General features: G+C 49.1%; 8 protein-coding genes across 8 annotated transcripts; 4 read left to right on the forward strand and 4 right to left on the reverse strand.

Annotated features, from left to right (window-relative positions):
* Nucleotides 1-166: 166 nt before the first annotated feature.
* On the reverse strand, nucleotides 167-1525 carry LOC6735957 (homeobox protein ceh-17). The gene is made up of 3 exons (XM_002082830.4): nucleotides 1028-1525; nucleotides 742-935; nucleotides 167-469 (listed from the first exon to the last, which is right to left on the reverse strand). The coding sequence occupies exons 1-3, from the start codon at nucleotides 1302-1304 to the stop codon at nucleotides 278-280; spliced, it is 663 nt and encodes a 220-aa protein (XP_002082866.1). The 5' UTR covers nucleotides 1305-1525; the 3' UTR covers nucleotides 167-277.
* Nucleotides 1526-3941: 2416 nt separating this feature from the next.
* Nucleotides 3942-5832, forward strand: LOC6735958. The gene is made up of 4 exons (XM_002082831.4): nucleotides 3942-4108; nucleotides 4834-5024; nucleotides 5085-5362; nucleotides 5436-5832. The coding sequence occupies exons 1-4, from the start codon at nucleotides 4060-4062 to the stop codon at nucleotides 5698-5700; spliced, it is 783 nt and encodes a 260-aa protein (XP_002082867.1). The 5' UTR covers nucleotides 3942-4059; the 3' UTR covers nucleotides 5701-5832.
* A 166-nt stretch (nucleotides 5833-5998) lies between these two features.
* Nucleotides 5999-7240, reverse strand: LOC6735959 (mRNA-decapping enzyme 1A). The gene has a single exon (XM_002082832.4). It carries the CDS (start codon nucleotides 7121-7123, stop codon nucleotides 6023-6025), a length of 1101 nt encoding a protein of 366 aa, XP_002082868.1. The 5' UTR covers nucleotides 7124-7240; the 3' UTR covers nucleotides 5999-6022.
* An 89-nt stretch (nucleotides 7241-7329) lies between these two features.
* Nucleotides 7330-10123, forward strand: LOC6735960 (DNA ligase 1). Its single transcript, XM_016168828.3, has 6 exons — nucleotides 7330-7557; nucleotides 7615-7677; nucleotides 7733-8023; nucleotides 8084-8716; nucleotides 8772-9397; nucleotides 9452-10123. Exons 1-6 carry the CDS (start codon nucleotides 7541-7543, stop codon nucleotides 10063-10065), a joined length of 2244 nt encoding a protein of 747 aa, XP_016029311.1. The 5' UTR covers nucleotides 7330-7540; the 3' UTR covers nucleotides 10066-10123.
* On the reverse strand, nucleotides 10017-11965 carry LOC6735961 (regulator of nonsense transcripts 3B). Its single transcript, XM_002082834.4, has 3 exons — nucleotides 11629-11965; nucleotides 10419-11567; nucleotides 10017-10363 (listed from the first exon to the last, which is right to left on the reverse strand). Exons 1-3 carry the CDS (start codon nucleotides 11719-11721, stop codon nucleotides 10121-10123), a joined length of 1485 nt encoding a protein of 494 aa, XP_002082870.1. The 5' UTR covers nucleotides 11722-11965; the 3' UTR covers nucleotides 10017-10120.
* Nucleotides 11966-11977: 12 nt separating this feature from the next.
* LOC6735962 lies at nucleotides 11978-13954 on the forward strand. Its single transcript, XM_016168829.3, has 2 exons — nucleotides 11978-12137; nucleotides 12196-13954. Exon 2 carries the CDS (start codon nucleotides 12214-12216, stop codon nucleotides 13645-13647), a length of 1434 nt encoding a protein of 477 aa, XP_016029312.1. The 5' UTR covers nucleotides 11978-12137; nucleotides 12196-12213; the 3' UTR covers nucleotides 13648-13954.
* LOC6735963 (protein-L-histidine N-pros-methyltransferase) lies at nucleotides 13844-15217 on the reverse strand. Its single transcript, XM_002082836.4, has 3 exons — nucleotides 14998-15217; nucleotides 14658-14942; nucleotides 13844-14603 (listed from the first exon to the last, which is right to left on the reverse strand). The coding sequence occupies exons 1-3, from the start codon at nucleotides 15088-15090 to the stop codon at nucleotides 14064-14066; spliced, it is 918 nt and encodes a 305-aa protein (XP_002082872.1). The 5' UTR covers nucleotides 15091-15217; the 3' UTR covers nucleotides 13844-14063.
* A 253-nt stretch (nucleotides 15218-15470) lies between these two features.
* On the forward strand, nucleotides 15471-20595 carry LOC6735964 (histone-lysine N-methyltransferase 2C). Its single transcript, XM_016168830.3, has 9 exons — nucleotides 15471-16206; nucleotides 16261-16383; nucleotides 16443-16612; nucleotides 16676-16866; nucleotides 16926-18889; nucleotides 18955-19099; nucleotides 19167-19465; nucleotides 19527-19835; nucleotides 19890-20595. Exons 1-9 carry the CDS (start codon nucleotides 15612-15614, stop codon nucleotides 20540-20542), a joined length of 4449 nt encoding a protein of 1482 aa, XP_016029313.1. The 5' UTR covers nucleotides 15471-15611; the 3' UTR covers nucleotides 20543-20595.
* Nucleotides 20596-20630: the final 35 nt, after the last annotated feature.

The raw sequence follows: 20630 nt of genomic DNA on the forward strand, positions 1-20630 counted from the left end.
ATTTACCCCTGAAGGGCGTGAGGTTCGGTACTTGTAGATGGTGACCCTTCCAACCCCCATTGAAGCCCTTGTCCTTGTTTTCCTTCCCACAGGCTTAGCCGGCTGAGCCCTCAAAAGGGTGCTAAGTCAGTTGTCCGGGATGATATGGAAACAAGCAAAGTGTTACACAGATCTTATTTATTTAACGCAATTCGCTCCAAATAGTCAGTATAAATAATATCAAAATAACTGCATTCATCAAAATGTATACTAATATTTACATAGATATTAGTGGATTCTATATTTGATCGTATAAGCATTTCATCTGACGGCCATGGCCATTCTGGGGTCCCTTGAGAGATGGGCCCAGGTATTTCGATCCTGCCGCAGGATTCTTCCGGCCATCCAATTTGCTCGACTTGTCCTTCATTATGTAAATGGCGTGCCTCTCCTGCTTGCGAAACTTGGCTCTTCTGTTCTGGAACCAGACCTAAAAAACACAATTGTTTTTTTGTAATTTCGAATCCTAAGTCGTTTTGTATTCTTCAACAGGATATGACTAAATTCGTTTCGATTGTAAGCTGGCTTCGAGAATTATATACATAGAAAGGAAACCTATAATCTTTGAACCTATCAACAGCAGATTGAGTTCTTTTCAATAGTTATATCATATATATTGTAAGTATTATTTGTTATATGTTAATGTTTGATATAGCTACCCATTCACTTAACCACCAAATCGATCTCATTGGTTTTCCTCACCTGAACTCGGGCTTCCGTCAAGTGTAGCTTGGATGCGATCTCCTCCCTGGTGTAGATGTCTGGGTAGTGGGTTTCCAGGAAGATCTTCTCCAGCTCGTTCAGCTGGTTGGACGTGAAAGTGGTGCGAATGCGCCTCTGTTTTGATTTGTCGGTCAGGCTCAAGCCGTCGTCTCCATAGGACTTCAAATGGAAGTCTATGGCGAGGTGAGGGTTGGTTCGAGATTACAATCCATAATCCATCCAGGTGGATGCAGGTGCAGGTGGAACTGATGGCCACTGTACTTACCCGTGTTGTAGGAGCCAATGTTGTGGGTGGCCGGGTAAAACTCGGAGACAGTGGTGATTTTGGAGAACAGCAGGCTCGACTCCTGGTTGAGGGAACCCCGGATTGCGGACTCGTTGGCGCAGAGCTTGTAGCTGGAGTCAATCATGAGGTTGTAGTGATTCATGTGATTGGCCACGGAGAGTCCTCCTCCATTGGCGCCGTTGTTGTAGAACTCCGAGTTCGCGGTGTACAAACAATCCTTGTCGAAGTTCGCCTTGTTGAGCAGTGAAAATTCCATCGCATCTGCAGGTAAATTCACACACGGCACTCGATTGAAATTTTACAGCCCGCTAATGAGTCATTCGGCCATAAAACACATAGTTATAGTAGCTCCGCGGCCGCACACACTTTTAACTGCCCTTGAATAAATAAGCTTCGATTACGATTGTATCAACTACAGGACATCCACGTTGGCCGAACAAGGATGCTGCACTTGTCTCGGGAGAGCGGGACGGAAAATTTCATTCGTTTCCGCGTTTGGAGGCGGTCCTAACGAGCTCCACTCGACTAGGGGTGGAAATCTGACTTTCCGGCGCGTGTCGTGCACTGCGCGAAAATTCACCGCGTTCCCCCAATTTACTTATCAGAAGATGTCTAAAGAATTGGGTTTGGTTTTAATTTCATCGCTGTTTCTTGGTTCTGATCTAATCTTCACTCAGAAATCTTCTTTTTAAGGTATATTTCCTCGAAATCTGAATATTTTCCAATCTCACTTTTAGCGAAGTTTTCTTTGAGTGCACCAATTTTCACAGGCCTCAAAAAGCAACACTCAGAAGATTAAATTGGCTTATCGGGCAACCATGACGCTGGGATGTCCTTTCTGTGCGATTAAAGGAAATGGTTCTCTGGGATAATATAAAAAGTAAGTTAAATGAAAATACTCTCTTAGTTGCAATAAACGCAGTAGCAACTCTATGAGGCTACACACTCAAAGTAACATAATTTATACATTATATATAAACTTCAGATCTGAAAAGGAAAGGGTATCTGGCAGTCCGTCTTCACGAGTACAGCACCTCGCCAACCTGATAAAACAAATGGTGTTGTACCGCACACAATGGATAAGAGACACCTTACTATCTTTTCTTGTTTATAACATTGGGCTGATTGAAACATTGTTTAAAGTCGCTGGCAGGATACAACCCCTGTTTTCGGAAACAATTATTTGCTCTGCGGATTATTTCGATTAGTTAATTCCTGCTAATCAGAGTCCTGCCTAATTTTTATTTACTCTGCGCTGAAGTCCTTTTTTTGGACACCCTAATGCTGGATTGCAAATAGGAAGCCTGCTTGTTCCATGTGCTGTTAATCATTTGAAGCCATTTGTTTAAATTTTCAATGAGAAACAGTTCCAAATTCAATCTTTCTATCTTCGGATGAGATTTCCAACATACAAGGTTTAAGTTTAGAATAGACAAATGTGCCTCTTTTCCAGTTGCAAAATGGTCTTAGTTGCCTTTGTGGATTTTCCACATTTGCATGGTAGAGTGAGCCTTTTCTTTTCTTAATCAACGAGTTGGAACGAGTACGTCTCTAGGAAAACAAAGCCACTTTATAGATGCACATGCTCAAACTAACACTCGTGCAAAAAGAAACTCTACTTTGTAACAATCATTACTTAAATCACAAGTCTATGTAAATCGGAGAATTGTTATGGCAAGCATAATAATACAACATTACGACTTCTTCTTGAATTCGAAATGAAAGTCTTGCAATAAATTGCTGTGTTACATTTTAGCTTAAAATATATCAAGTTTATGTGTAAAATTATAACCTTCAAATTCTAATTGTATAGATACAAACAACTACAAGTGCTCATTCTTATAAATAGTATAGTAACTAGATGTTAGAGGTGATCGACCTGAACGGAACCCACCTGCAATCTTTGCTTAGCCCGATCTGAAACCCACCCCAAAAATCCTGTAAAAACAGCAACATATTATTTAGTAATAAAGTCTCTAAATGGGAAGTTAGTTTAAGTAGATTTCAAACCACAAGTAAACCAGCATGGATTTCAAGCAAGTTTTTACATGGATCGTAAAGGTATCAGGTTATATCGAGTCATTCTGAAAACAACTAACTTTAGTTTGGAAAAACTAAAGAAAAAAGGGTTTATCATGCATAGGTGTGTGTTGTATTTACACACTAGCTTGTTATAGTGAAGGCTTTTCTTTTGCTAATCACCCAGTTGGAACGGCTAACTTAGTCTTTACAAAAACTCAAGCAAATGGATCTACTTAAACCTATGAGTAACTGAACGGTTAATACCCTTACCCATTTTATTTAATTCTAAACAAAGTATAAAAGAGTTGGTTGCCTTCTATCGGAATTTCCACACAATTGCAGGAATGTTAATGATCCCTATTGCCATGGAGACAGCATATTATTAACGCCAAACGTTACAACAGCCCCTAACTTCGGCCGAGAAGAAAAGGTCCTTAAGGACTACGCTCGACACCCCCTGTCCTTTAACGGTCTCGCAACTGACCCTCGACTATCCCTAGTTGTAGGAGTGGGCCTCAGCTGGGCGGCCAACTGGTTTTCGAGTAGTCAACGGCAGCTAGGAGCAGCGGAGAGTATCGAAGCGGAAAGGTTGTGTCCAACCCCCACACATGCAGGGCGACTTGGCTGGTGGTGGTGCCTGGCCAGCTGCGGAGCGATCTCCCCACATGTCCATGCGAAGATCGTGCTTGTGCTCCGAGAGTCGCGCACAAGTCAAGTGGCACGGGCTATGGGAGGAGGAGGAGGAGGAGGATCGTGTGCCGGAGAGGAAATGCCGGCATTATCTCGGCTAAATTCGAATTCGTTTGGTTACGCTGCGTGGTTCTGGCCAAGAGCTCTCGTTCCCCATTTCTCGGTTTTCAGTTTTCGGTTCTCTGGTGGCCAAGAGCATTCAGTTGCTTTAGTTGTACCATGCCGAGCGGACCGCTGAGTTAGGATCGGTTGAGAAGTCTGGCATACGAGTGGAAGTGGAAGTGTAGATAGTGACCGTTATGGATACCCTGCTCATAGCCATTCTGGCCATCGGACTGCTCCACAGAGGTACAGCCAGATCCTGTGGCGATCCAGCCAGCACTCGAAATGGGAAACGCGATTTTTAAATTAAGAAATGAAATCATTCGGAAGGCGCATATAAACGAATTTCGAATGCGCAAACCTTGAGAAAAATAATGACAAATCGGATATCTATAAATACGAACGTATTTCACATTCGGTTCTGAGTTAACATGTGCTAAAACGGAATATAAACAATATATAAACAATATATATAGATTCGAATATCCTTTAACTTTTGGATTGGAACAGGCTCAAGGATCTTAGGTGCATTTGCTCGTGTTCAAAAATATGTTTTTCTAAGTGGAAAAAGCGCAAGTGGTTTTGAAGTCGGAGCAAAAGATGCAAAGTGGAAAGCAAAAGTTTCCAGCGAAAGGAACCTAATAAAATTGGACAGAGTTTTCAGAATTTTGGCACACATGATGACAAACCGCCGAATGAAAAATGTTCAATTTTCTAGCTTTTGTTTGTTATTAGTGTCTATTTTTAAAACGAAACAGGCATCCGCTCATCGCGTTTTCGCTTCTCGTAAATATACGCTTTCGCCAAATTATATAGATTTGTGTACAATGTGTTTTGGATTTGCCTGTGCTGCATATGTATATTCCAAATAACGCCGTGTGTTCTGTAATTTCGAGACGTCGTCGTGCTAAAAGCTTTTCGCCTCGTTTCTGAATTCTGCGTTCTAATCAGTAATATTCGCTCTCGCCCAGATGCGCTATGCTATCCCACGAGGGACGAGTCCGAGGACAAGATCATAGTCCTTCAGAACGAGGAGATGGAGCCCACGATTCTGGACTGCGACTACGAGGTGGAGGAGAGCCCGAAGTTCATCACCGTCAAGTGGTACAGAGACGACAAGTCCATATACCAGTGGATCTTCGGAACACCTCCATATGCCATCGTGAGTGATCCCAACGGTGTAGTGGGTTTTAGATGCTAACCGCGTTCCCCTCCTTGATAGCCCGAGTTCAGGAACGAGATTGACAGCACCTATGAGAGCTCCACGGAGCCGAGCAAGCAGTACAGCTCGCTGGCCTTGATCAACCCCACGATCGCCACCACCGGCGACTACAAGTGCGTGGTGCAGACCTCGCTGAACACCTTCTCCAGCCACCAGAGGGTGCAGGTCATAGACCTGAGGAACTACACCCTGGAGCTGTCCCACAAGACGATCCACAACGAGACGCAGCTGAACTGCACCGTGACGAACGTGTATCCCAGGCCCACCATCACGCTAATGTAAGGATGAGCGCCAGCTTTCACCAAGCCTTTTAGTAAACAACATCGCAACTCAACTCCACTCCTGTTACAGATCCAACGACATGGACGTGGTGAAGCGGGAGCCCATGGTGTACGAGAACGAGGAGGGATACTTCGATGGCAGCGCCGTGGTGGCGGCCTACGACACCGACGACGATCCCGACGCCTACCAGTGCGTGGTGTCCTTCGAGGGATACGGCAAGAACCTGACTACGGTGGCCACGTCCGCGGCGGCGGGCGGGAGCCACGTCGACTTCAGCCCGTGGCTGTTTTGTTTTCTGTACTACCTGCTCTGCAAGCTGAAGGTCTTGGCCTAAATAAAAACGTTGTTATTTATTGTTACTAAATTAATGTTTATTGAATTCTGTTTGCCATTCAACTACCTTTTCTACGCCCCTTCGGCATAGTTAACCATTTTGTAAATAAATACGAATACTTCACAAAACCAACTACGTTAGTTAACTCTTAAGGTTGCTCTGGAAATGGATGCCGTCCGGCGGGGCTTCTAGATTTCAAATCTACGACTGCCCTTGTCGGCTTACAGCTATTACATTTTGTAAATCAACTCGGCTTGAACTCGAACTCCATGCGAACAAATGAAAAGATGGGCTGCAATTCGGAAATGTTGAATATTTCTGTTTATTGATATGTGGAGCTGGAGTCCAGCAGTAGATTGGAACAGCCGTTCAGATAGGCCTTGTGCAGCTTGTTGGCGAACTCCTTATCGTTCTGGATAAGGTACGTGAAGGCCTGGACGAACTGCGTCGAGTTCAGCAGCGGCTGCTGTGGCTCCGGATTGCCATTGTTGGGCGCGTCGAACATGGTGGGCGGCATGAGTGCCGGCCCGGGCTTGTCGCCAGCCAGCAGTCTCCGCAAGCACTTGCCAGCATCGTCGTTGGCCATCAACGCCGACGAGGACGGGGCGACTGTCGGAGATTGAGCCGGGGCGTAGCTCTTACCGATCTTCAGGTCGCTCAGGAGCTGAAAGTTAAGCTGCTGCATCTTCTGGAAGGGCGACAGCCGGCTGTCGTGGTTGTCCCTGCCCGCCGGGGGCAACAGATCCTCGCCAGGCGTGGCTGCCCGCTGCTGTTTCTCCAGCTGGTCCACGGAGAGCGGCTGTACTCGGTGGAACAGCGACTCTGCCGTGGCCTGCTTGGCCGATTCGAAGAACTTCAACACATTGCCGGCCGTTACGTTCTCCGCCGAGGGCGTCTTCGGCTGCCCGCCGCTCACCTGGGCATTGTAGTCCTTCTGGGCCTTGGTCAGCATGTTGAATATGCTGGCCGGCTGGCTGCTGTCCTGCTTTGGCTGCTGGGGCGCGGAGACGTGGCGCGGGGCCTGTCCGTTCGTTCCCTGATCCTTGGACTTAAGCAGCCCGTTCACCAATCCGCTGATACGGTCGCACTCCTCACTGTTGTAGAACCAGAAGCCGCGGATGCGCGAGCGCTCGTTGCGGTAGAGCAGGAACGGTGGCTGCGACTGCAGCTCCAGGCTGCCGGTGATGGGCTCCACGAAGGACGTGGTGTTCAGTCGGTTGTTGATGAAGATGCTGTGAAAGGGCTCCGCATTGCGGTGGTATATGAAGAAGGCTCCCTCCACATCGGTCTTTTCCCATTCGTTCTGCGACGAGTTGAACGTGTAGAAGGCGACGTGCGAGGACGAGTCCACGATCTCCTTGGCGTACGGGTCGATCTTCTTGATGGCCGCCAGGTTCATTCGCGTGATGCTTTCGTCGGCCATTGTAATTTGTATGTAATCTTCGGTTCTGGCTGTGCTATTGCGAATTGCAATTATTTGTGAATTTAACGGAGCTCTGGTCACACTGATCCGTGGATGTTTTCCAGTGTTTACCAAACACTGTGCTGCGGTCACACCGAATGACAATAAACTCTTCCTTTTATCGATAAGCAGTAATATTTTTTGAAAAATATTTAGTGCGCTTATCGTTGTTTGTCGATTAACTTGCACAATTATACAATTGTACGTAAAATATTTCACAATTATGTGCGTAAACACTTAATATATGTTTATCTACAAAGTGTCTACTTCGATAGAATTTCCATTTAAATATATCGATATTAATGACCAGCTCTAGAAACTGGCGGGAACTAATTGCATTGCAATATATATTTATTTGAACACAGCATATCCATCAAAATGCAAAAGTCTATAACGTAATTTACGCATTTCCAAATGCCAAGTATTCCCAATCTAACAATCCCCCGTTTCAGCTCCTTCTTCAAGAAGAAATCCGATGCCACAGACAGCCCCTCGCCGCCCAAGAAAGTTCCCAAGTAAACGGTGCCGCTGTTTTCTTCTTTCATTACTAAATTCCTCGACAAATCATAGGATCGATGCGAAGACCGAACTCCCAGATGAGCCCCACATCAAGAGCGAGAGTGCCTCCCCGGAAACTAAGCCCAAGGTAGAACCTATGTCTGTGGATTCCGAGGAGAAGACAAGTCCGGTGAAGAATGTTAAGAAGGAGCCAAAGGATACCGTGGACAAGACTACAGACAAGAAGGTCACAACCATAGGTCTCAACTCCACCTCCGCTTCTAAGGAGGATGCGGAAAACTATGATCCATCCGCCGACTCCTATCATCCGCTCAAGAATGCCTACTGGAAGGACAAAAAGGTGTAAGTAGTGCAGGATTTTGTGCCTCCAACGCGAATTATATCAAGGGAAACACTTTCCAGCACTCCCTACTTGGCACTGGCCCGCACATTTCAAGTAATCGAGGAGACCAAAGGCCGGCTCAAGATGATCGACACGCTGAGCAACTTCTTCTGCTCGGTGATGCTGGTTAGTCCGGAGGATCTGGTGCCCAGCGTCTACCTCAGCATCAACCAACTGGCGCCCGCCTACGAGGGAATGGAGCTGGGCGTTGCCGAGACCACCTTAATGAAGGCCATTTGCAAGGCCACGGGGCGTAACTTGGCTCACATTAAATCACAGACGCATCTAATCGGGGATCTGGGCATCGTGGCCGAGCAGTCACGCGTTTCGCAGCGCATGATGTTCCAGCCAGCGCCCCTGAATGTGAGGGATGTGTTCCGGAAGCTGCGCGAAATAGCCAAGATATCCGGTCAGTCGAAAATGGACCTGGTGTACAATATGTTTGTGGCCTGTCGATTGTCGGAGGCTCGCTTCTTTATCCGTTCTTTGATAGGCAAGCTGAGAATTGGCATTGCAGAGCAGAGTTTGCTCACAGCGCTGGCCATTGGGCTGGTGAAAAAGAACCACATCGATGACTGCAAGGCTAGCAAGGTGCCGGAAGTCTATAAGGATGAAATAGCAGACACCACCTTGCTGCTGAAAACTGCATACTGGTAAGAACTAACCCAAGATCCAGGAAATAATTCAGATGCTAACGATCTTTTGCAGTCAGTGTCCCAACTACGACATCATTATACCGGCCATTCTAAAGTACGATATCAAGGAGCTGCAGGAACGCTGCCCCATGCATCCCGGCATGCCGCTGAGGCCCATGCTCGCCCAGCCCACCAAGGGGGTCCATGAGGTATTTGAGAGATTCGGCGGCATGCAAATCACCTGCGAGTGGAAATACGATGGAGAGCGAGCCCAAATCCACCGCAACGAGAAGGGGGAGATCAGCATATTCTCGCGCAACTCCGAGAACAACACGGCGAAGTATCCGGATTTGATTGCCAGGAGCACTGGCCTGCTCAAGGGCGACGTAAAGTCCTACATCATAGACAGCGAAATTGTGGCCTGGGATGTCGAGCGCAAGCAGATTCTGCCGTTCCAGGTGCTCAGCACGCGCAAGCGGAAGAACGTTGATATCGAGGAAATCAAGGTGCAAGTCTGTGTCTACATCTTCGATCTGTTGTACATCAATGGCACCGCTCTGGTGACCAAAAACCTGTCGGAGCGTCGCAAACTTCTGTTGGAGCACTTCCAAGAGGTCGAGGGCGAGTGGAAGTTCGCCACTGCTCTGGACACCAATGACATAGACGAAGTGCAGCAGTTCCTGGAGGAGTCTATCAAAGGTTTGCCCTGCCCACCAACCCAAAGATTGTTTACTTAAGCTTTATTTGCACCAGGAAATTGCGAGGGCCTCATGGTCAAAACTTTGGATGAGGAGGCCACCTATGAGATTGCCAAGAGATCCCGCAACTGGCTGAAATTGAAGAAGGACTACCTATCCAATGTAGGCGACTCACTCGATTTGGTGGTCATTGGCGGCTACAAAGGCAAGGGCCGGCGAACTGGAACCTACGGAGGATTTTTGCTTGCCTGCTATGACACCGAGAACGAGGAGTATCAGAGCATATGCAAGATTGGAACGGGCTTCACTGATGAGGACCTGCAAACGCATTCCGAGTTCTTGGGCAAGCATGTGACCAGCGCCGCCAAATCCTACTACAGATACGACCCCAGCCTGGAGCCCGATCACTGGTTTGAACCGGTCCAGGTGTGGGAAGTCAAATGCGCGGATCTTTCGCTCAGTCCGATCCACCGAGCAGCCATTGGCATTGTGGACGGAGAGCGCGGCATTTCCTTGAGATTCCCTCGGTTCATCCGGATACGCGACGACAAGAACAGCGAAAACGCAACGGACGCCAATCAGGTGGCCCACATGTACCAGTCGCAGGATCAGGTTAAAAATAATCAAAAGTCGAGCACACAGATGGAGATGGAGGACGAGTTCTACTGACCGGTCTGCTCCAGCCATGTGTACACGATTTATTTAACAATAAAGTCTGTTATCGCTATTTGACGCTGGTGCTGCTCTCTGAGGATTTGGAGAAGCGGCGAGTTTCGAGCTCACACTCCTTCACATCCTTCGGTTTGGGCTTGTTGCGCCGGTTGGGGCGTTTGTTCCTCTTGGAAGTCTTCTCCTCCACCACGGAAGGCTCTCCATCCGAGCCATCTTTGCCGCCTGCACCTTGGGGCAGCTCATCTGATGCACGAATGCGGGCTTTGGGCTGGTAAATGGCAATCGAGGGTCGATCCTGTAAACATCAAATGGGTTAGTAAAATGTCGAGGGGGGAATAAGTAAGACCCACTTTATTCCGAATGCGCCGCTCCTCGGAAGCTCGAAATTGGGCAGCCTTGATGGCTTCCTCTGCAGTTTCGTGGGCGGAACCTGCTGGCTGCTTGTCTACGCTGGTTCTTTTTTCCTTGCGACCACCTCTGGCAGCCGGTGTAAAAACCTTTACAGCTTCTGGAGTCTCGGTGTTTTCAGTTCCAGGATTTTCTTTGGAAGCCTCCGCAGCCTTAGAAGTGGATGGCACGACCAAACTCTCGTTTGACTCTGGCTTGTTTGCTTTCTTTAAGATAACGATGTCCATGGGCTTTGAATTTTTGTTCTGCTTGCCGCTGGATGGCCTGCCTTTCTCCTGTTTGTCCTGTTTGTCCTGTTTGTCCTGCTTGCCCTGGCCCTCATCCTTTTTGTTTTCCCGCTTGACTAGCTTACGCTGTTCGTGCTCCTCCCGCCGCCTCTGATCGCGCTCCGTTCGTCGCTTGGAACGCGAGGCCTTGGCATCATTGGCTTGAGATCCAGATGACTGCGGATCTTTGCCATCCTTTTTGGCTGGCTTCTTCGTGTCCCCTTCTCCGCCGCCACCTTCGGCCTCCTTAAGCTTGCTGGCGTCCGACTGCGCTGCCAGTCGCAACAGCTTCTGCTCCTCGCGATGCTTCCGCTTCTCCTCGTTCCGCTTGCGCGCCTCCTCCCGGCGCTTCTCCTTCTTGTTGGCCAGGTACTGCAGGAGGGGTGTAGACTTAACATTTTCTTCTGTTCGCCGTTCGAAGTTGAAGTCGATCTTGACGTCGCCCACGCGACTCGCCTCCTCGCGCTCTTGGGCCAGCCGCTTGATGAACTCCTGGTAGTGGGATTCGCTCTCGATGGTGTTCACCTTGCTGTCGTCGTTCCTGGCCTTGTTCTTAAGGAAGCACTGGAAAGGAGCGTACTCAACGATGGCCATGTACTCGACGCCCTTGTGGTCGACGAAGACGTAGCCGTCGAAACGGTCCCGGAACTGCAGCACCTCGTCTATGTCCTTGGAGGACATATCGATGTAGGCACGACAGGTGGCCTCCTGGCCCAGCGACCAGTCCGGCTTGCAGTAGTAGTAGGAGTCGTTCTCCGGCAGAGGACCCACCTGATCCAGGAACTGCGCCTCCGTCATGGTCGGCGGCAAATGCCGCATCACAATCTGCAATGGATGGATGGATTAGCTTCGGAGGAACGTGGGATCAAGACAGTATGGACGGTACCTTGACGACCTGGTTGGTCTTGTCCTTCTTGTCCTTGCGCCTGCTTGCCCTGGACTTCTCCTTGGGCTTTTCCTCGGCCAGAGTTTCAGCCATTTTCTGTTCCTTTTTATCCACAAAAATCAAAACAAACCCGAAAAGCCAACAAATGCAAACATGATGTGGAACCGATAGAGATGGCACTTTCGGCTCGAACTAGAAGAAATTCTGAAGTTCACAAGTGGAACCTATATCCAATTATTTTAGTGAAAAGAAATGATTATATCATAGAAGTTAGTCAGTTAGTTAGTAAGTAGAATATTCGGAAAGTAGAACTTCAAATATCTGTGCCATTTCTGGCAATTAACGCAAGGCTCTAGTATCTAGCTCTTTGGAACTAGTTCTTTAAATCCACATTGGAAGAGCGCTTTTTTTGACCGGTAAGCAGATAGCATGCTCAACTTTTGAACAGAATCGACTGTTTTGGCACATTTAATGCTCGAATTGAATGAACAAAAGGACACTTGGTCAAGGTAATGAGTAAATGGACATTTTAGAGCTTGAAACATGAGTCAGTTCAATCGTTTTCAGGAATCTGAGCATAGCAATATGATGGCGCCGGTAGATCCACCAGTGGGATCCTTTCTGAAGTGCTTCGTCTGCGTCACCGATGAGGGCAGGATTTGGACAGAATTGATACAAGGTTTCACCGAGAAATCGGACGAGGTGGAAAAGAACCTTGCCCACCTGCAACATCTTCTGGAGAAAGCACATGTGAAGCCCAACGTGATTTGCAGAGGCTGCAATATGCAGCGATACTGCAGCCTGTCCCATCTCGTGGCGGATCGCCAAGAACACCAGCCCCTCTGCGAGGTGCTGAGGGATCTGCAGAAGTCCATGAAGATCGATCACCCGTTGAAGCTGCTCGGTCAAATCAGCGATCGCAGGAAGCTTCAGCTCGTCATTTCGCAGCTAAAGATGGTCCTGCTGGCCAAGTTGGGCAGACCACTGAATCAGCGGGAGCATCAGCTAATCGGCAACCCAGCCGTGTGCGATGTGTGCTTCAGCACTGAAGCTCTCGAGGAGTGTGAAGGATGTGCCGGAGTGGCCTTCTGCTCCGAGGCACACCAACGTCTAGTCAGGGGCTATCACACCCCGAAGGATTGCCAGACTCTGGCTCTGATTGCCACTCCGTTTCGTCAGTTGAACTGTCTGGTGAATATCAAGGACTTCTACCGCAGCTGCCCACTAAAAGAGTCCAATCTAATCAAGGCATTCACCGAAGCCACCGACATACGGATCAGCAACACACCCTGGACCGATCTGGAATCGTACCAGCTATTCGCTACCTGTTCCTCCTTCAGCGGCATCGCTAGTCTGTGTCTGGCCCTGTCGCACATTTCCTGGGTCCCAGATCCGGATAAAGCTGTCATCGTCTACGTGGCCGGCGCCACCAAGGACACTTTGCGCTACTTCGAGGACATGCACCTGCGTTTTCTGTTCCTGCAGTACCCAAGCATTCGCAATCTGGAATTACACTTCATTGGAAAAACCATTTCGCGCATTGGCCGCGTGGATACCACATTCAGCGACAGAGGCTTTGAACAAACCGTGGTGAAATACTTTTACCCCATGTCATTTTCACAATATTCCTGCATTCTAAATGTGGATCCCACCGTGATTCTCATCATGCAACCCGATTTCTTCGGAGTCGGTAAAGTAACCCAGAGAATTTCTAGCTTTATGAAAAAGAAGGTTCCACTCGAAAACGAATGGAAGCCTTGCTTGTCAAGTGTTATTCGATCATTTGGTGTTCCCATTTGCTACACTTCGATCTCAAGGGCTCAGGCCATTTCCGATTTCGCGGCCATCACATTGTCCGCTGTGCAGAGCAAGATTGCCATCGAGAGAGCCTACAATATAATGGACAATCCCTATCGCGAAATATTGCCACTGCACAATCCAGCACCAGAAGATACCGATAGGATTGTGTATGCCAATAACTACCTCGAGGTTATCTTCACCAGCAACAAGAAATGCTAATGACTACCAAAGACTATATAAGGCTTAGTTTAGTTCACATAATACCTTCGACTATGCCGACATTTGATATGGAACAGGTGCTCGTCACATACATAATCTAAGTTACCTGATTACTGCCACAAGTATCAAGTTAGATGCATTAAACTACCCAAGACTGTAGACTAACCACAATTAGTTAGTAGTATCGAGAACAGTATTCAGTTTCGAACGCGGCTTTGAATCTCGCCCTTTGATTTAAACATGTTTATCCATTTACATTTTTGGTAATTCTTTAAGAATAAATTGTTTAACTAGTTTATAGCCTACATTTGTAATAAGTATAAATGCTCAGTTTCTCAATGCAGCCACTTAACTCTACGAGGAAAACGGATACAATAACTCCAGAGGGGTTTGGTTAAGGATCTGGAAGCTTTGATCTAGAATGTCTTTTTGGAAATGACAACGATTAAATCGATTAACCAATAGAACGACTGGTGGAGATCCCCCTCGCACAAGTACGGCGCCTTGGTCCACGCCTCCACGCGGAAACCACAATTCTCCAGCAGCTCCATAAACCTGGCCGCCTCCTCCTCAAACGACGCCTGCCGCCCGTTGTTCTCCAGCAGCGGGCGCAGCGGCAGATGCGAGGTGTTCGTCTCCACGTAGTGCATGTAGGGAAGTACTAAGGCCACAACGGCTCGACCATTGGGAGCGAGTGCCAGGTGAATGTCCTCGAGCAGCTTGAAGGAATCGAAGCAGCGGTCCAATACGTTGAGGCACAGAATCAACTCCAGGTTCTGCAGACCGTCTATCTCGGTGATTACGTTGAAGTTCAGCTTCTTCAGCCGGTCGCGCATGGTCCAACTGGCCTCGGTGGCGAAGACCCGCAGCCCGGCACTCCCGCTCAGCTCGGAAACGGTGTTAGCCACTCGCAGCGATATCTCGCCATCCCCGGCTCCGATGTCCAGCAACGTGACCTACGATATGGGAGTTGAGTAGTGGTCAAGAGTAAAGGCTTCTATTCATCTTACAGGTTCTTGACCGCCGGCAGGCTGAAAGCCGCCTGCTACCAGCAGCTTGCGAAACTGGTCCTCGGACAGTATGAACATGGAGCCGCGCTTCAGGAACCCGTTGATGTCCGTCTGGGTCATGAAGAACTGCAGGATTGAGCGCGCCAGGGCGTGCCACAAGTGGGTCCAGATGTTCGCCGAGAGCGCCTTGGTGCGCTCCAGCCAGCTCACCGTGGTGGCATCCGGCTCGAGCGGCACGAACTTGGCCTGGAATCTCGGCGGCAGCTCGTGGTTTAGGCAGTACCACTGAAATGCACCCAGAATTTAGGAAAAATTCTATTGTTTCGGGATTTCGAGTTACCTTCCGAGTATCTATGTCCTCCAGAGAGTTGTCGTTGTGGAATTTGGCGTGGATTACCCTGGCTAGGGTGCCGCGGGGACGATAAACAGCCATGCTAACAGAATATTCTATAATTGTGCTTTTATTTACATTTTCTACTTTTGTGTGTTTAGATTAGTTGTGCCATCATTTTTCCAGTTTGAAGAACTGGAGTACGGTATTTTTCCAGGGCTGGATTGCAGAGTTGCACTTTGATCAGCTGAATGCGATAGGTAAAGGTATATCGATAGGTAGGCGTGACAGCCTAATTTAAATGTTTATTATTCATATTGTTTTAGCATTGAAAGCGTAAATTAATTTGTACGGTCATAAAAAATTTAAAATATGATGTATTTGTTATGCCATTTAAAAGTAGTATAAGGAAGACTTTTAAATGTATATCTAATTACTGTACATATTGAATTTAATGAACTACTCGCTCTGCGAACAAACGCACATCGCTCTGGACAACTTCGACGCCTGTTCGATAACATTGGGGGGCGATGCACGTTCACATTTTATTTAGCTGTCGAGTAATGTATACAAAATAAGCGGCGGCTATTTTTTGTTATTTTAATGAAACGCATCCATCCGCGATGAGCACGAACGTTGTTGTGAGCATGGAGGAGAAGGCGGTGGCCGACGACCTGCCGTACTTCCCGGAGAAGTTTCCGGGCAAGGTGTGCTGTTTATGCAATCTCGGCGAGAAGAGTGCCTTGGGCCAGGGCGAGATTCTCCAACTGAAGGCGCCCGCGCCCGCCGAGATCAAGGATAAATATCCGACGGACCGGCTGAGAGAGGACGGATCCAGGCTGTTCTACGGGGCCAAGCAGGCCGCATCTAGTTCGGGCGATTGCCACTACGAGCTGGACAAGATTGGACAGCCGGACGTCGTGCATCCCGCCGAATTTCTGGACGAGGGATTCGTCTACGTGCACCGCATGTGCATCATGTGGTCGCTGCGCAAAAGTCAGATAAGCGATGCGGATGCCGCGTACTTTGCCACCCACTTCGCGGAGTTCCTGGAGCAGAAGTGCAACTTTTGCGGCCGCTACGGGGCCTCCATCAACTGCAAGATGAACTGCCGCCAGGTGCACCATTGGCCGTGTGCCGCTGCTGCGGGCTGCCTTTTGATCCTCGAGAGCTTTACCGTCTTCTGCACGGAGCATTTGAGCCAGGTGCCTGTGATATGTAAGTGATTCTTAGGCAGCAAACTCCCATAGAAACTAATGGCTTGACTTACAGGCAGCGACAATAATGTGGAGTGTCTGTCTTGCTCCTCGCTGGGGGATCTGTCCAAGCTGATCATGTGTAGTACCTGTGGAGACCACTTACATTCGACCTGCATTGGTCTGGCCAATTTGCCGGGTAACTACTGTCAAGTACCATCGTACCATTGGTTAGTTACATGTTTAATGCTTCCATAGATACGCGTTCCGGGTGGAACTGCGCCCGTTGCACCAAATGCCAGATTTGCCGGCAGCAAGACTCGAACGACACCAAGTACGTTAAGTGTGAGCAATGTCAGAAGATTTACCACGCCTCCTGCTTGCGACCAGTTATCTCGGCCATCCCTAAATATGGCTGGAAGTGCAATGTAAGCAAATATTGACTGAAATTAAGTGTTATCCAGTACTTATGATACTTATTATCTTTCTAGCGCTGCCGCGTCTGCACGGATTGTGGATCAAGAACTCCTGGCGGCGGCAGCTCCTCCCGCTGGCATAGCCACTACACAATCTGCGATTCGTGCTATCAGCAGCGGAACAAAGGCTTTTCCTGCCCGATTTGCCAGAAAGCGTACAGGGCAGCATCGCACAAGGAAATGGTCAAGTGCAGCTGGTGCAACAAGTATGTTTCACTCGCTTCTGCCTGATTAGTCTCGTTTGTTATCCATGGATTCGTTTCAGATTTGTGCACAGTACGTGTGACGAAGAGGCGGATCTAACGGCCTACCACAAGAAGAAGGAGCAAAATCCAGATTACGACTACGTGTGTCCGAATTGCAAGAGTAATTCGTCGGGCCCAGGGTCATCCCAACAGACAATCGACTCGATCGTGCTGTCCGCCATGGATTCGTCGTCGGAGCAACTGAGCCTCAAGGAAATCGAACTTGACCCGCTGGAGGGCAAGCCCTCAATGGATCCGTCCAGCGATGAGCTCCACAAGCTACCCGCCGGCAAGAAAAAAGTGTGCCTTACGAGTGTTCGCGGTAGAAGCGGAAAATTCGTCCTACACCGCATGGGTGTGATGTCTCAGATCAACAAGAAACGCAGCACCCGTGGCAAGGGGCGCCAGCTTGCGCTGCCCGCCATCTCGAGCGATCGCTGCCTGAGTCGCAGCATGGAAACAGATCTGACCAGCGACAAAAAGATGCTGCTCTGCTCGGCGCGGGACAAGTTTATCCAAGCGCAAGACATCTGCGTAATGTGCGGCTCGTTGGGCATTGAGAGCGACTCCGCGATGATCACCTGCGCACAGTGCGGCCAATGCTATCATCCGTACTGCGCCGGCGTGAAACCTTCGCGAGGCATCCTGCAGAAGGGTTGGCGATGCCTGGACTGCACGGTGTGCGAGGGATGCGGCAAGAAGAACGACGAGGCGCGCCTACTCCTGTGCGACGAGTGCGACATTTCGTATCACATTTACTGTGTGAATCCTCCGCTGGAAACCGTACCCACGGGCAACTGGAAGTGCTTGTTCTGTACACTGTGCCAGAAATGCGGTCGCAATCCCACCGAGAAGAGCGAGTTCGGGGACTCCAACATGCTCGAGTGCCCATCCTGCACCAGCCAATCCTCGTGCCCCGTCTGCAAGGTCTCGTACAGCAACGGCGAGATGATCATCCAGTGCGAGCACTGTGAGCTGTGGGCGCACTTCCACTGCGACACCGTCAATGCCCAGCTGACCATTGACCACTACGATAACAATGTGTACAAGTGCTTCAAGTGCCGCTGCTCCACGAGAAGCACTAACTCCCTGGCGGATGCCAAGTTTGGTAACGAGGACTCGCTGGCCATAACTCCGCAGGGCAGCAAAGCATTTGTGCACATCACAGCCTCCTCCGGGCCGTCTTTCGATTCTAAGAGTGGTGCCGAGCGAAATCATCTCACCTTATCCGGCGATATGGCCGAGTCTGCCCCAGAAGCGCTCCACTGGATTGACGGAGTGTGCCTCAGCGAAAGCGGATTGGGCATGATCAAGTCATTGTCCACGGAGATCAAACGCAAGCGCAAAATGCGACAAGCCCTCGGCAATGGCAAGGATGGACAGCTGGAGGCCGCCGCCGAGGAAGCGCTGGAAAAGTACAAAGACGGCATGGTCTGGGATGGGACGGAGAACGCTATTCCCGAGGGTTTCACCATCTCCACCAACGACGAGGGAGTGCACATATTACGCAAGAAGCGACAGCGCAATCTGCAGAAGCTGGGCATTGGTGGATTCTCCGTTCGCAACCGAGGTCTCAAGAAGGACAGCGAGGAGACGACGGCCGTTGACCAATTAAATTCCCTTATGACCATGGACAAAAAGAAGAAAATCATACGAAAGAAGCAGAAGAACAAGCTGATTGAAGCCTATCCCGTGTACTTGCAAGAGGCCTTCTTCGGAAAACCTCTGTTGGAAGGAGGAGAGCTTGTCATGGCCGAGTCGGATTCCTCAGACGAAATCGATGCGTCCATGAAGGTGTACTTCACGCGGCCCGAGGGCAAGAGTCCTGCCAACCAGGACACACTGGCGGTGAGCAAGAGTCCAGCGAAGACCCTGAAGAAAGTCAAAGCTGAGTTGAAAACTGAGAACAAAACTGTTTTCATTGAGCAAATGCCCATGGGAATCCAGAACAAAAACGGAACGACGCCAGTTTCTAATGTTTTTGGTAAATGTTTTGACCACCCCACTGACCACTATATTCCCAGGTTTTATCGTTTACCCTCTTTGCAGATCCCTTGCAAGCGGAGATTTCGAACACTGTCTTTGCTAACAGGCATCCTCTGGATGCGTTGGCTTCGCCAAATGTTCCGGAACTGGACATGGCTAACTCTGTTAGTACGGTGCCATCAGCTGAAGTCATTGAAAAACCAATGCGGTGAGCGTCATTTCCATATGCCAGTCTATTCCTAGCTTATTAATTTGTTCTTTTTTCTTTCTCAAAGGGAATCACCTGCGGTCTTGGTGGACAGTTTCATGGTCCCCAACCAGTTGCCGCAGGAACAGAAGTTTCACAATCAGCTATATTTGGGCGGAAATACCTTGGTCAATCCCGCCCAGCAGCTTCAGTTCCGTCAGCAGGCACCACCAAATGCCAATAAGCAGAATATGCAAACTATAATGAGCCAAGTCGTTTTGCAAACCGAAAAGAGACCAGAGGAGGAGCAGAAGGTTGTGGAGCCCGTGACGGAAACCCTGAACGCTGGCACTCAAAAGACGGCGGAGAAAATGCGCAAGGATGAGGGTATGAGGTTGCATTTTAATTGTGTAGGATTCAACTACTCATTACTCCATTTGAATTGCAGATCTTGGGCTCATGGCCACCATTTCGGCCGTGCTGTATGCCAATACTGAGCATCCCAACCTGAAGGAGTTGTTTCCGATTTGGAACGACCGCTGCAAGCAGATTCTGAAGAGGTGGCGTTCGCTGTGCAATGAGAAGAAGGCGCCGTTCTTGCAGAAGGCCAAGGACAATCGCTCGGCACTGCGGCAGAGGCGGGAACAGAACAAAATACCTATGCCACCGAAACCACAGAAGCAGGAGGAACTGGGAAGAGTCTGGAAGCAACCGCCCAAGCTGAAGGAAGACCAGCCGAACATGTTTGTCACCTACAGTAAGTGCTGCAGCTCAAGTCTTGTTTCAGTTGCTTAACCCATGTTTCGTCTAGATGGAAACGCCTACGATATGGGCAACTATGTTGGTGGCCCGGCGCAGGCAGCGTCCAATAATCCCAATCCGCATCACGTGATGCCGAACGTTAACGATAATCTAGTGATTAAGGCCACGATGCAAAGGAATCAGGTGCACACGACAGCAGCCAGCACCTTGAAAATGACCACCGTGGACAATCGGCTGGAGTTGAACACGGCGGTGTACGGCACGGAACCCATTGGCGACAAGAAGCTCAGGAACCTGCTGCAGAAGAACAGCACGGAGCCGATGCTCATGGGGGCCAACTCGGACTTGTTCTTGGGCAACGATGTAATGCGGCTGGGAATGATGCAGAACACACCCATTACGCAGAACAATCCCATGTTGAGCATAAGTGGAAAATCTCAGCCATCTGAAGGCAGGTCCTTGGAGCAGGATGTGAAGTTGGGCGAGCCGCAGGAGGCCACCTCTTCCGCCGTCGAGCTGGAGAACGTCGGATTCAGCGACCTTCTGGGAGGACTCGGCGAGGGCGACGACGACGACCTCCTCAAGTCGCTCACTTCCGAAATGGGAGACGACTTCAATATCCTGGAGTACGCGGACCCAGAACTGGACGTCAATGTTCTCAACTCGCTAGATTTTGATGATAATGAAAAGTGCTCTACATAGGAGAAGCGGAATCATTTAAATGGAAATAAAGAAAATGCAATATTTAATAGAAAGCGCCCATTTTTGAATACAGCCTCTTTTGGCGCCA

This window comes from Drosophila simulans, chromosome 2R (assembly GCF_016746395.2).
Source record: "Drosophila simulans strain w501 chromosome 2R, Prin_Dsim_3.1, whole genome shotgun sequence".
Taxonomy (NCBI): domain Eukaryota; kingdom Metazoa; phylum Arthropoda; class Insecta; order Diptera; family Drosophilidae; genus Drosophila; species Drosophila simulans.

Coding starts and splice junctions, on each gene's coding strand:
- LOC6735960 (XM_016168828.3), top strand. Junction 7,678..7,732: donor CCGCCCAAGAAAGTTCCCAA/GTAAACGGTGCC, acceptor GACAAATCATAG/GATCGATGCGAAGACCGAAC. Junction 8,024..8,083: donor TACTGGAAGGACAAAAAGGT/GTAAGTAGTGCA, acceptor AACACTTTCCAG/CACTCCCTACTTGGCACTGG.
- LOC6735961 (XM_002082834.4), bottom strand. CDS start 11,721: ATGGCTGAAACTCTGGCCGAGGAAAAGCCCAAGGAGAAGTCCAGGGCA. Junction 11,568..11,628: donor AGACCAACCAGGTCGTCAAG/GTACCGTCCATA, acceptor CATCCATTGCAG/ATTGTGATGCGGCATTTGCC. Junction 10,364..10,418: donor AGCGGCGCATTCGGAATAAA/GTGGGTCTTACT, acceptor TGATGTTTACAG/GATCGACCCTCGATTGCCAT.
- LOC6735959 (XM_002082832.4), bottom strand. CDS start 7,123: ATGGCCGACGAAAGCATCACGCGAATGAACCTGGCGGCCATCAAGAAG.
- LOC6735964 (XM_016168830.3), top strand. CDS start 15,612: ATGAGCACGAACGTTGTTGTGAGCATGGAGGAGAAGGCGGTGGCCGAC. Junction 16,867..16,925: donor AAGTGCAGCTGGTGCAACAA/GTATGTTTCACT, acceptor GATTCGTTTCAG/ATTTGTGCACAGTACGTGTG. Junction 19,100..19,166: donor GTCATTGAAAAACCAATGCG/GTGAGCGTCATT, acceptor TCTTTCTCAAAG/GGAATCACCTGCGGTCTTGG.
- LOC6735957 (XM_002082830.4), bottom strand. CDS start 1,304: ATGGAATTTTCACTGCTCAACAAGGCGAACTTCGACAAGGATTGTTTG. Junction 936..1,027: donor CATTGGCTCCTACAACACGG/GTAAGTACAGTG, acceptor ACCTCGCCATAG/ACTTCCATTTGAAGTCCTAT. Junction 470..741: donor TGACGGAAGCCCGAGTTCAG/GTGAGGAAAACC, acceptor TGTGTTTTTTAG/GTCTGGTTCCAGAACAGAAG.
- LOC6735962 (XM_016168829.3), top strand. CDS start 12,214: ATGATGGCGCCGGTAGATCCACCAGTGGGATCCTTTCTGAAGTGCTTC.
- LOC6735958 (XM_002082831.4), top strand. CDS start 4,060: ATGGATACCCTGCTCATAGCCATTCTGGCCATCGGACTGCTCCACAGA. Junction 4,109..4,833: donor CATCGGACTGCTCCACAGAG/GTACAGCCAGAT, acceptor GCTCTCGCCCAG/ATGCGCTATGCTATCCCACG. Junction 5,025..5,084: donor GAACACCTCCATATGCCATC/GTGAGTGATCCC, acceptor CCTCCTTGATAG/CCCGAGTTCAGGAACGAGAT.
- LOC6735963 (XM_002082836.4), bottom strand. CDS start 15,090: ATGGCTGTTTATCGTCCCCGCGGCACCCTAGCCAGGGTAATCCACGCC. Junction 14,943..14,997: donor AGGACATAGATACTCGGAAG/GTAACTCGAAAT, acceptor GGTGCATTTCAG/TGGTACTGCCTAAACCACGA. Junction 14,604..14,657: donor CTGCCGGCGGTCAAGAACCT/GTAAGATGAATA, acceptor CCCATATCGTAG/GTCACGTTGCTGGACATCGG.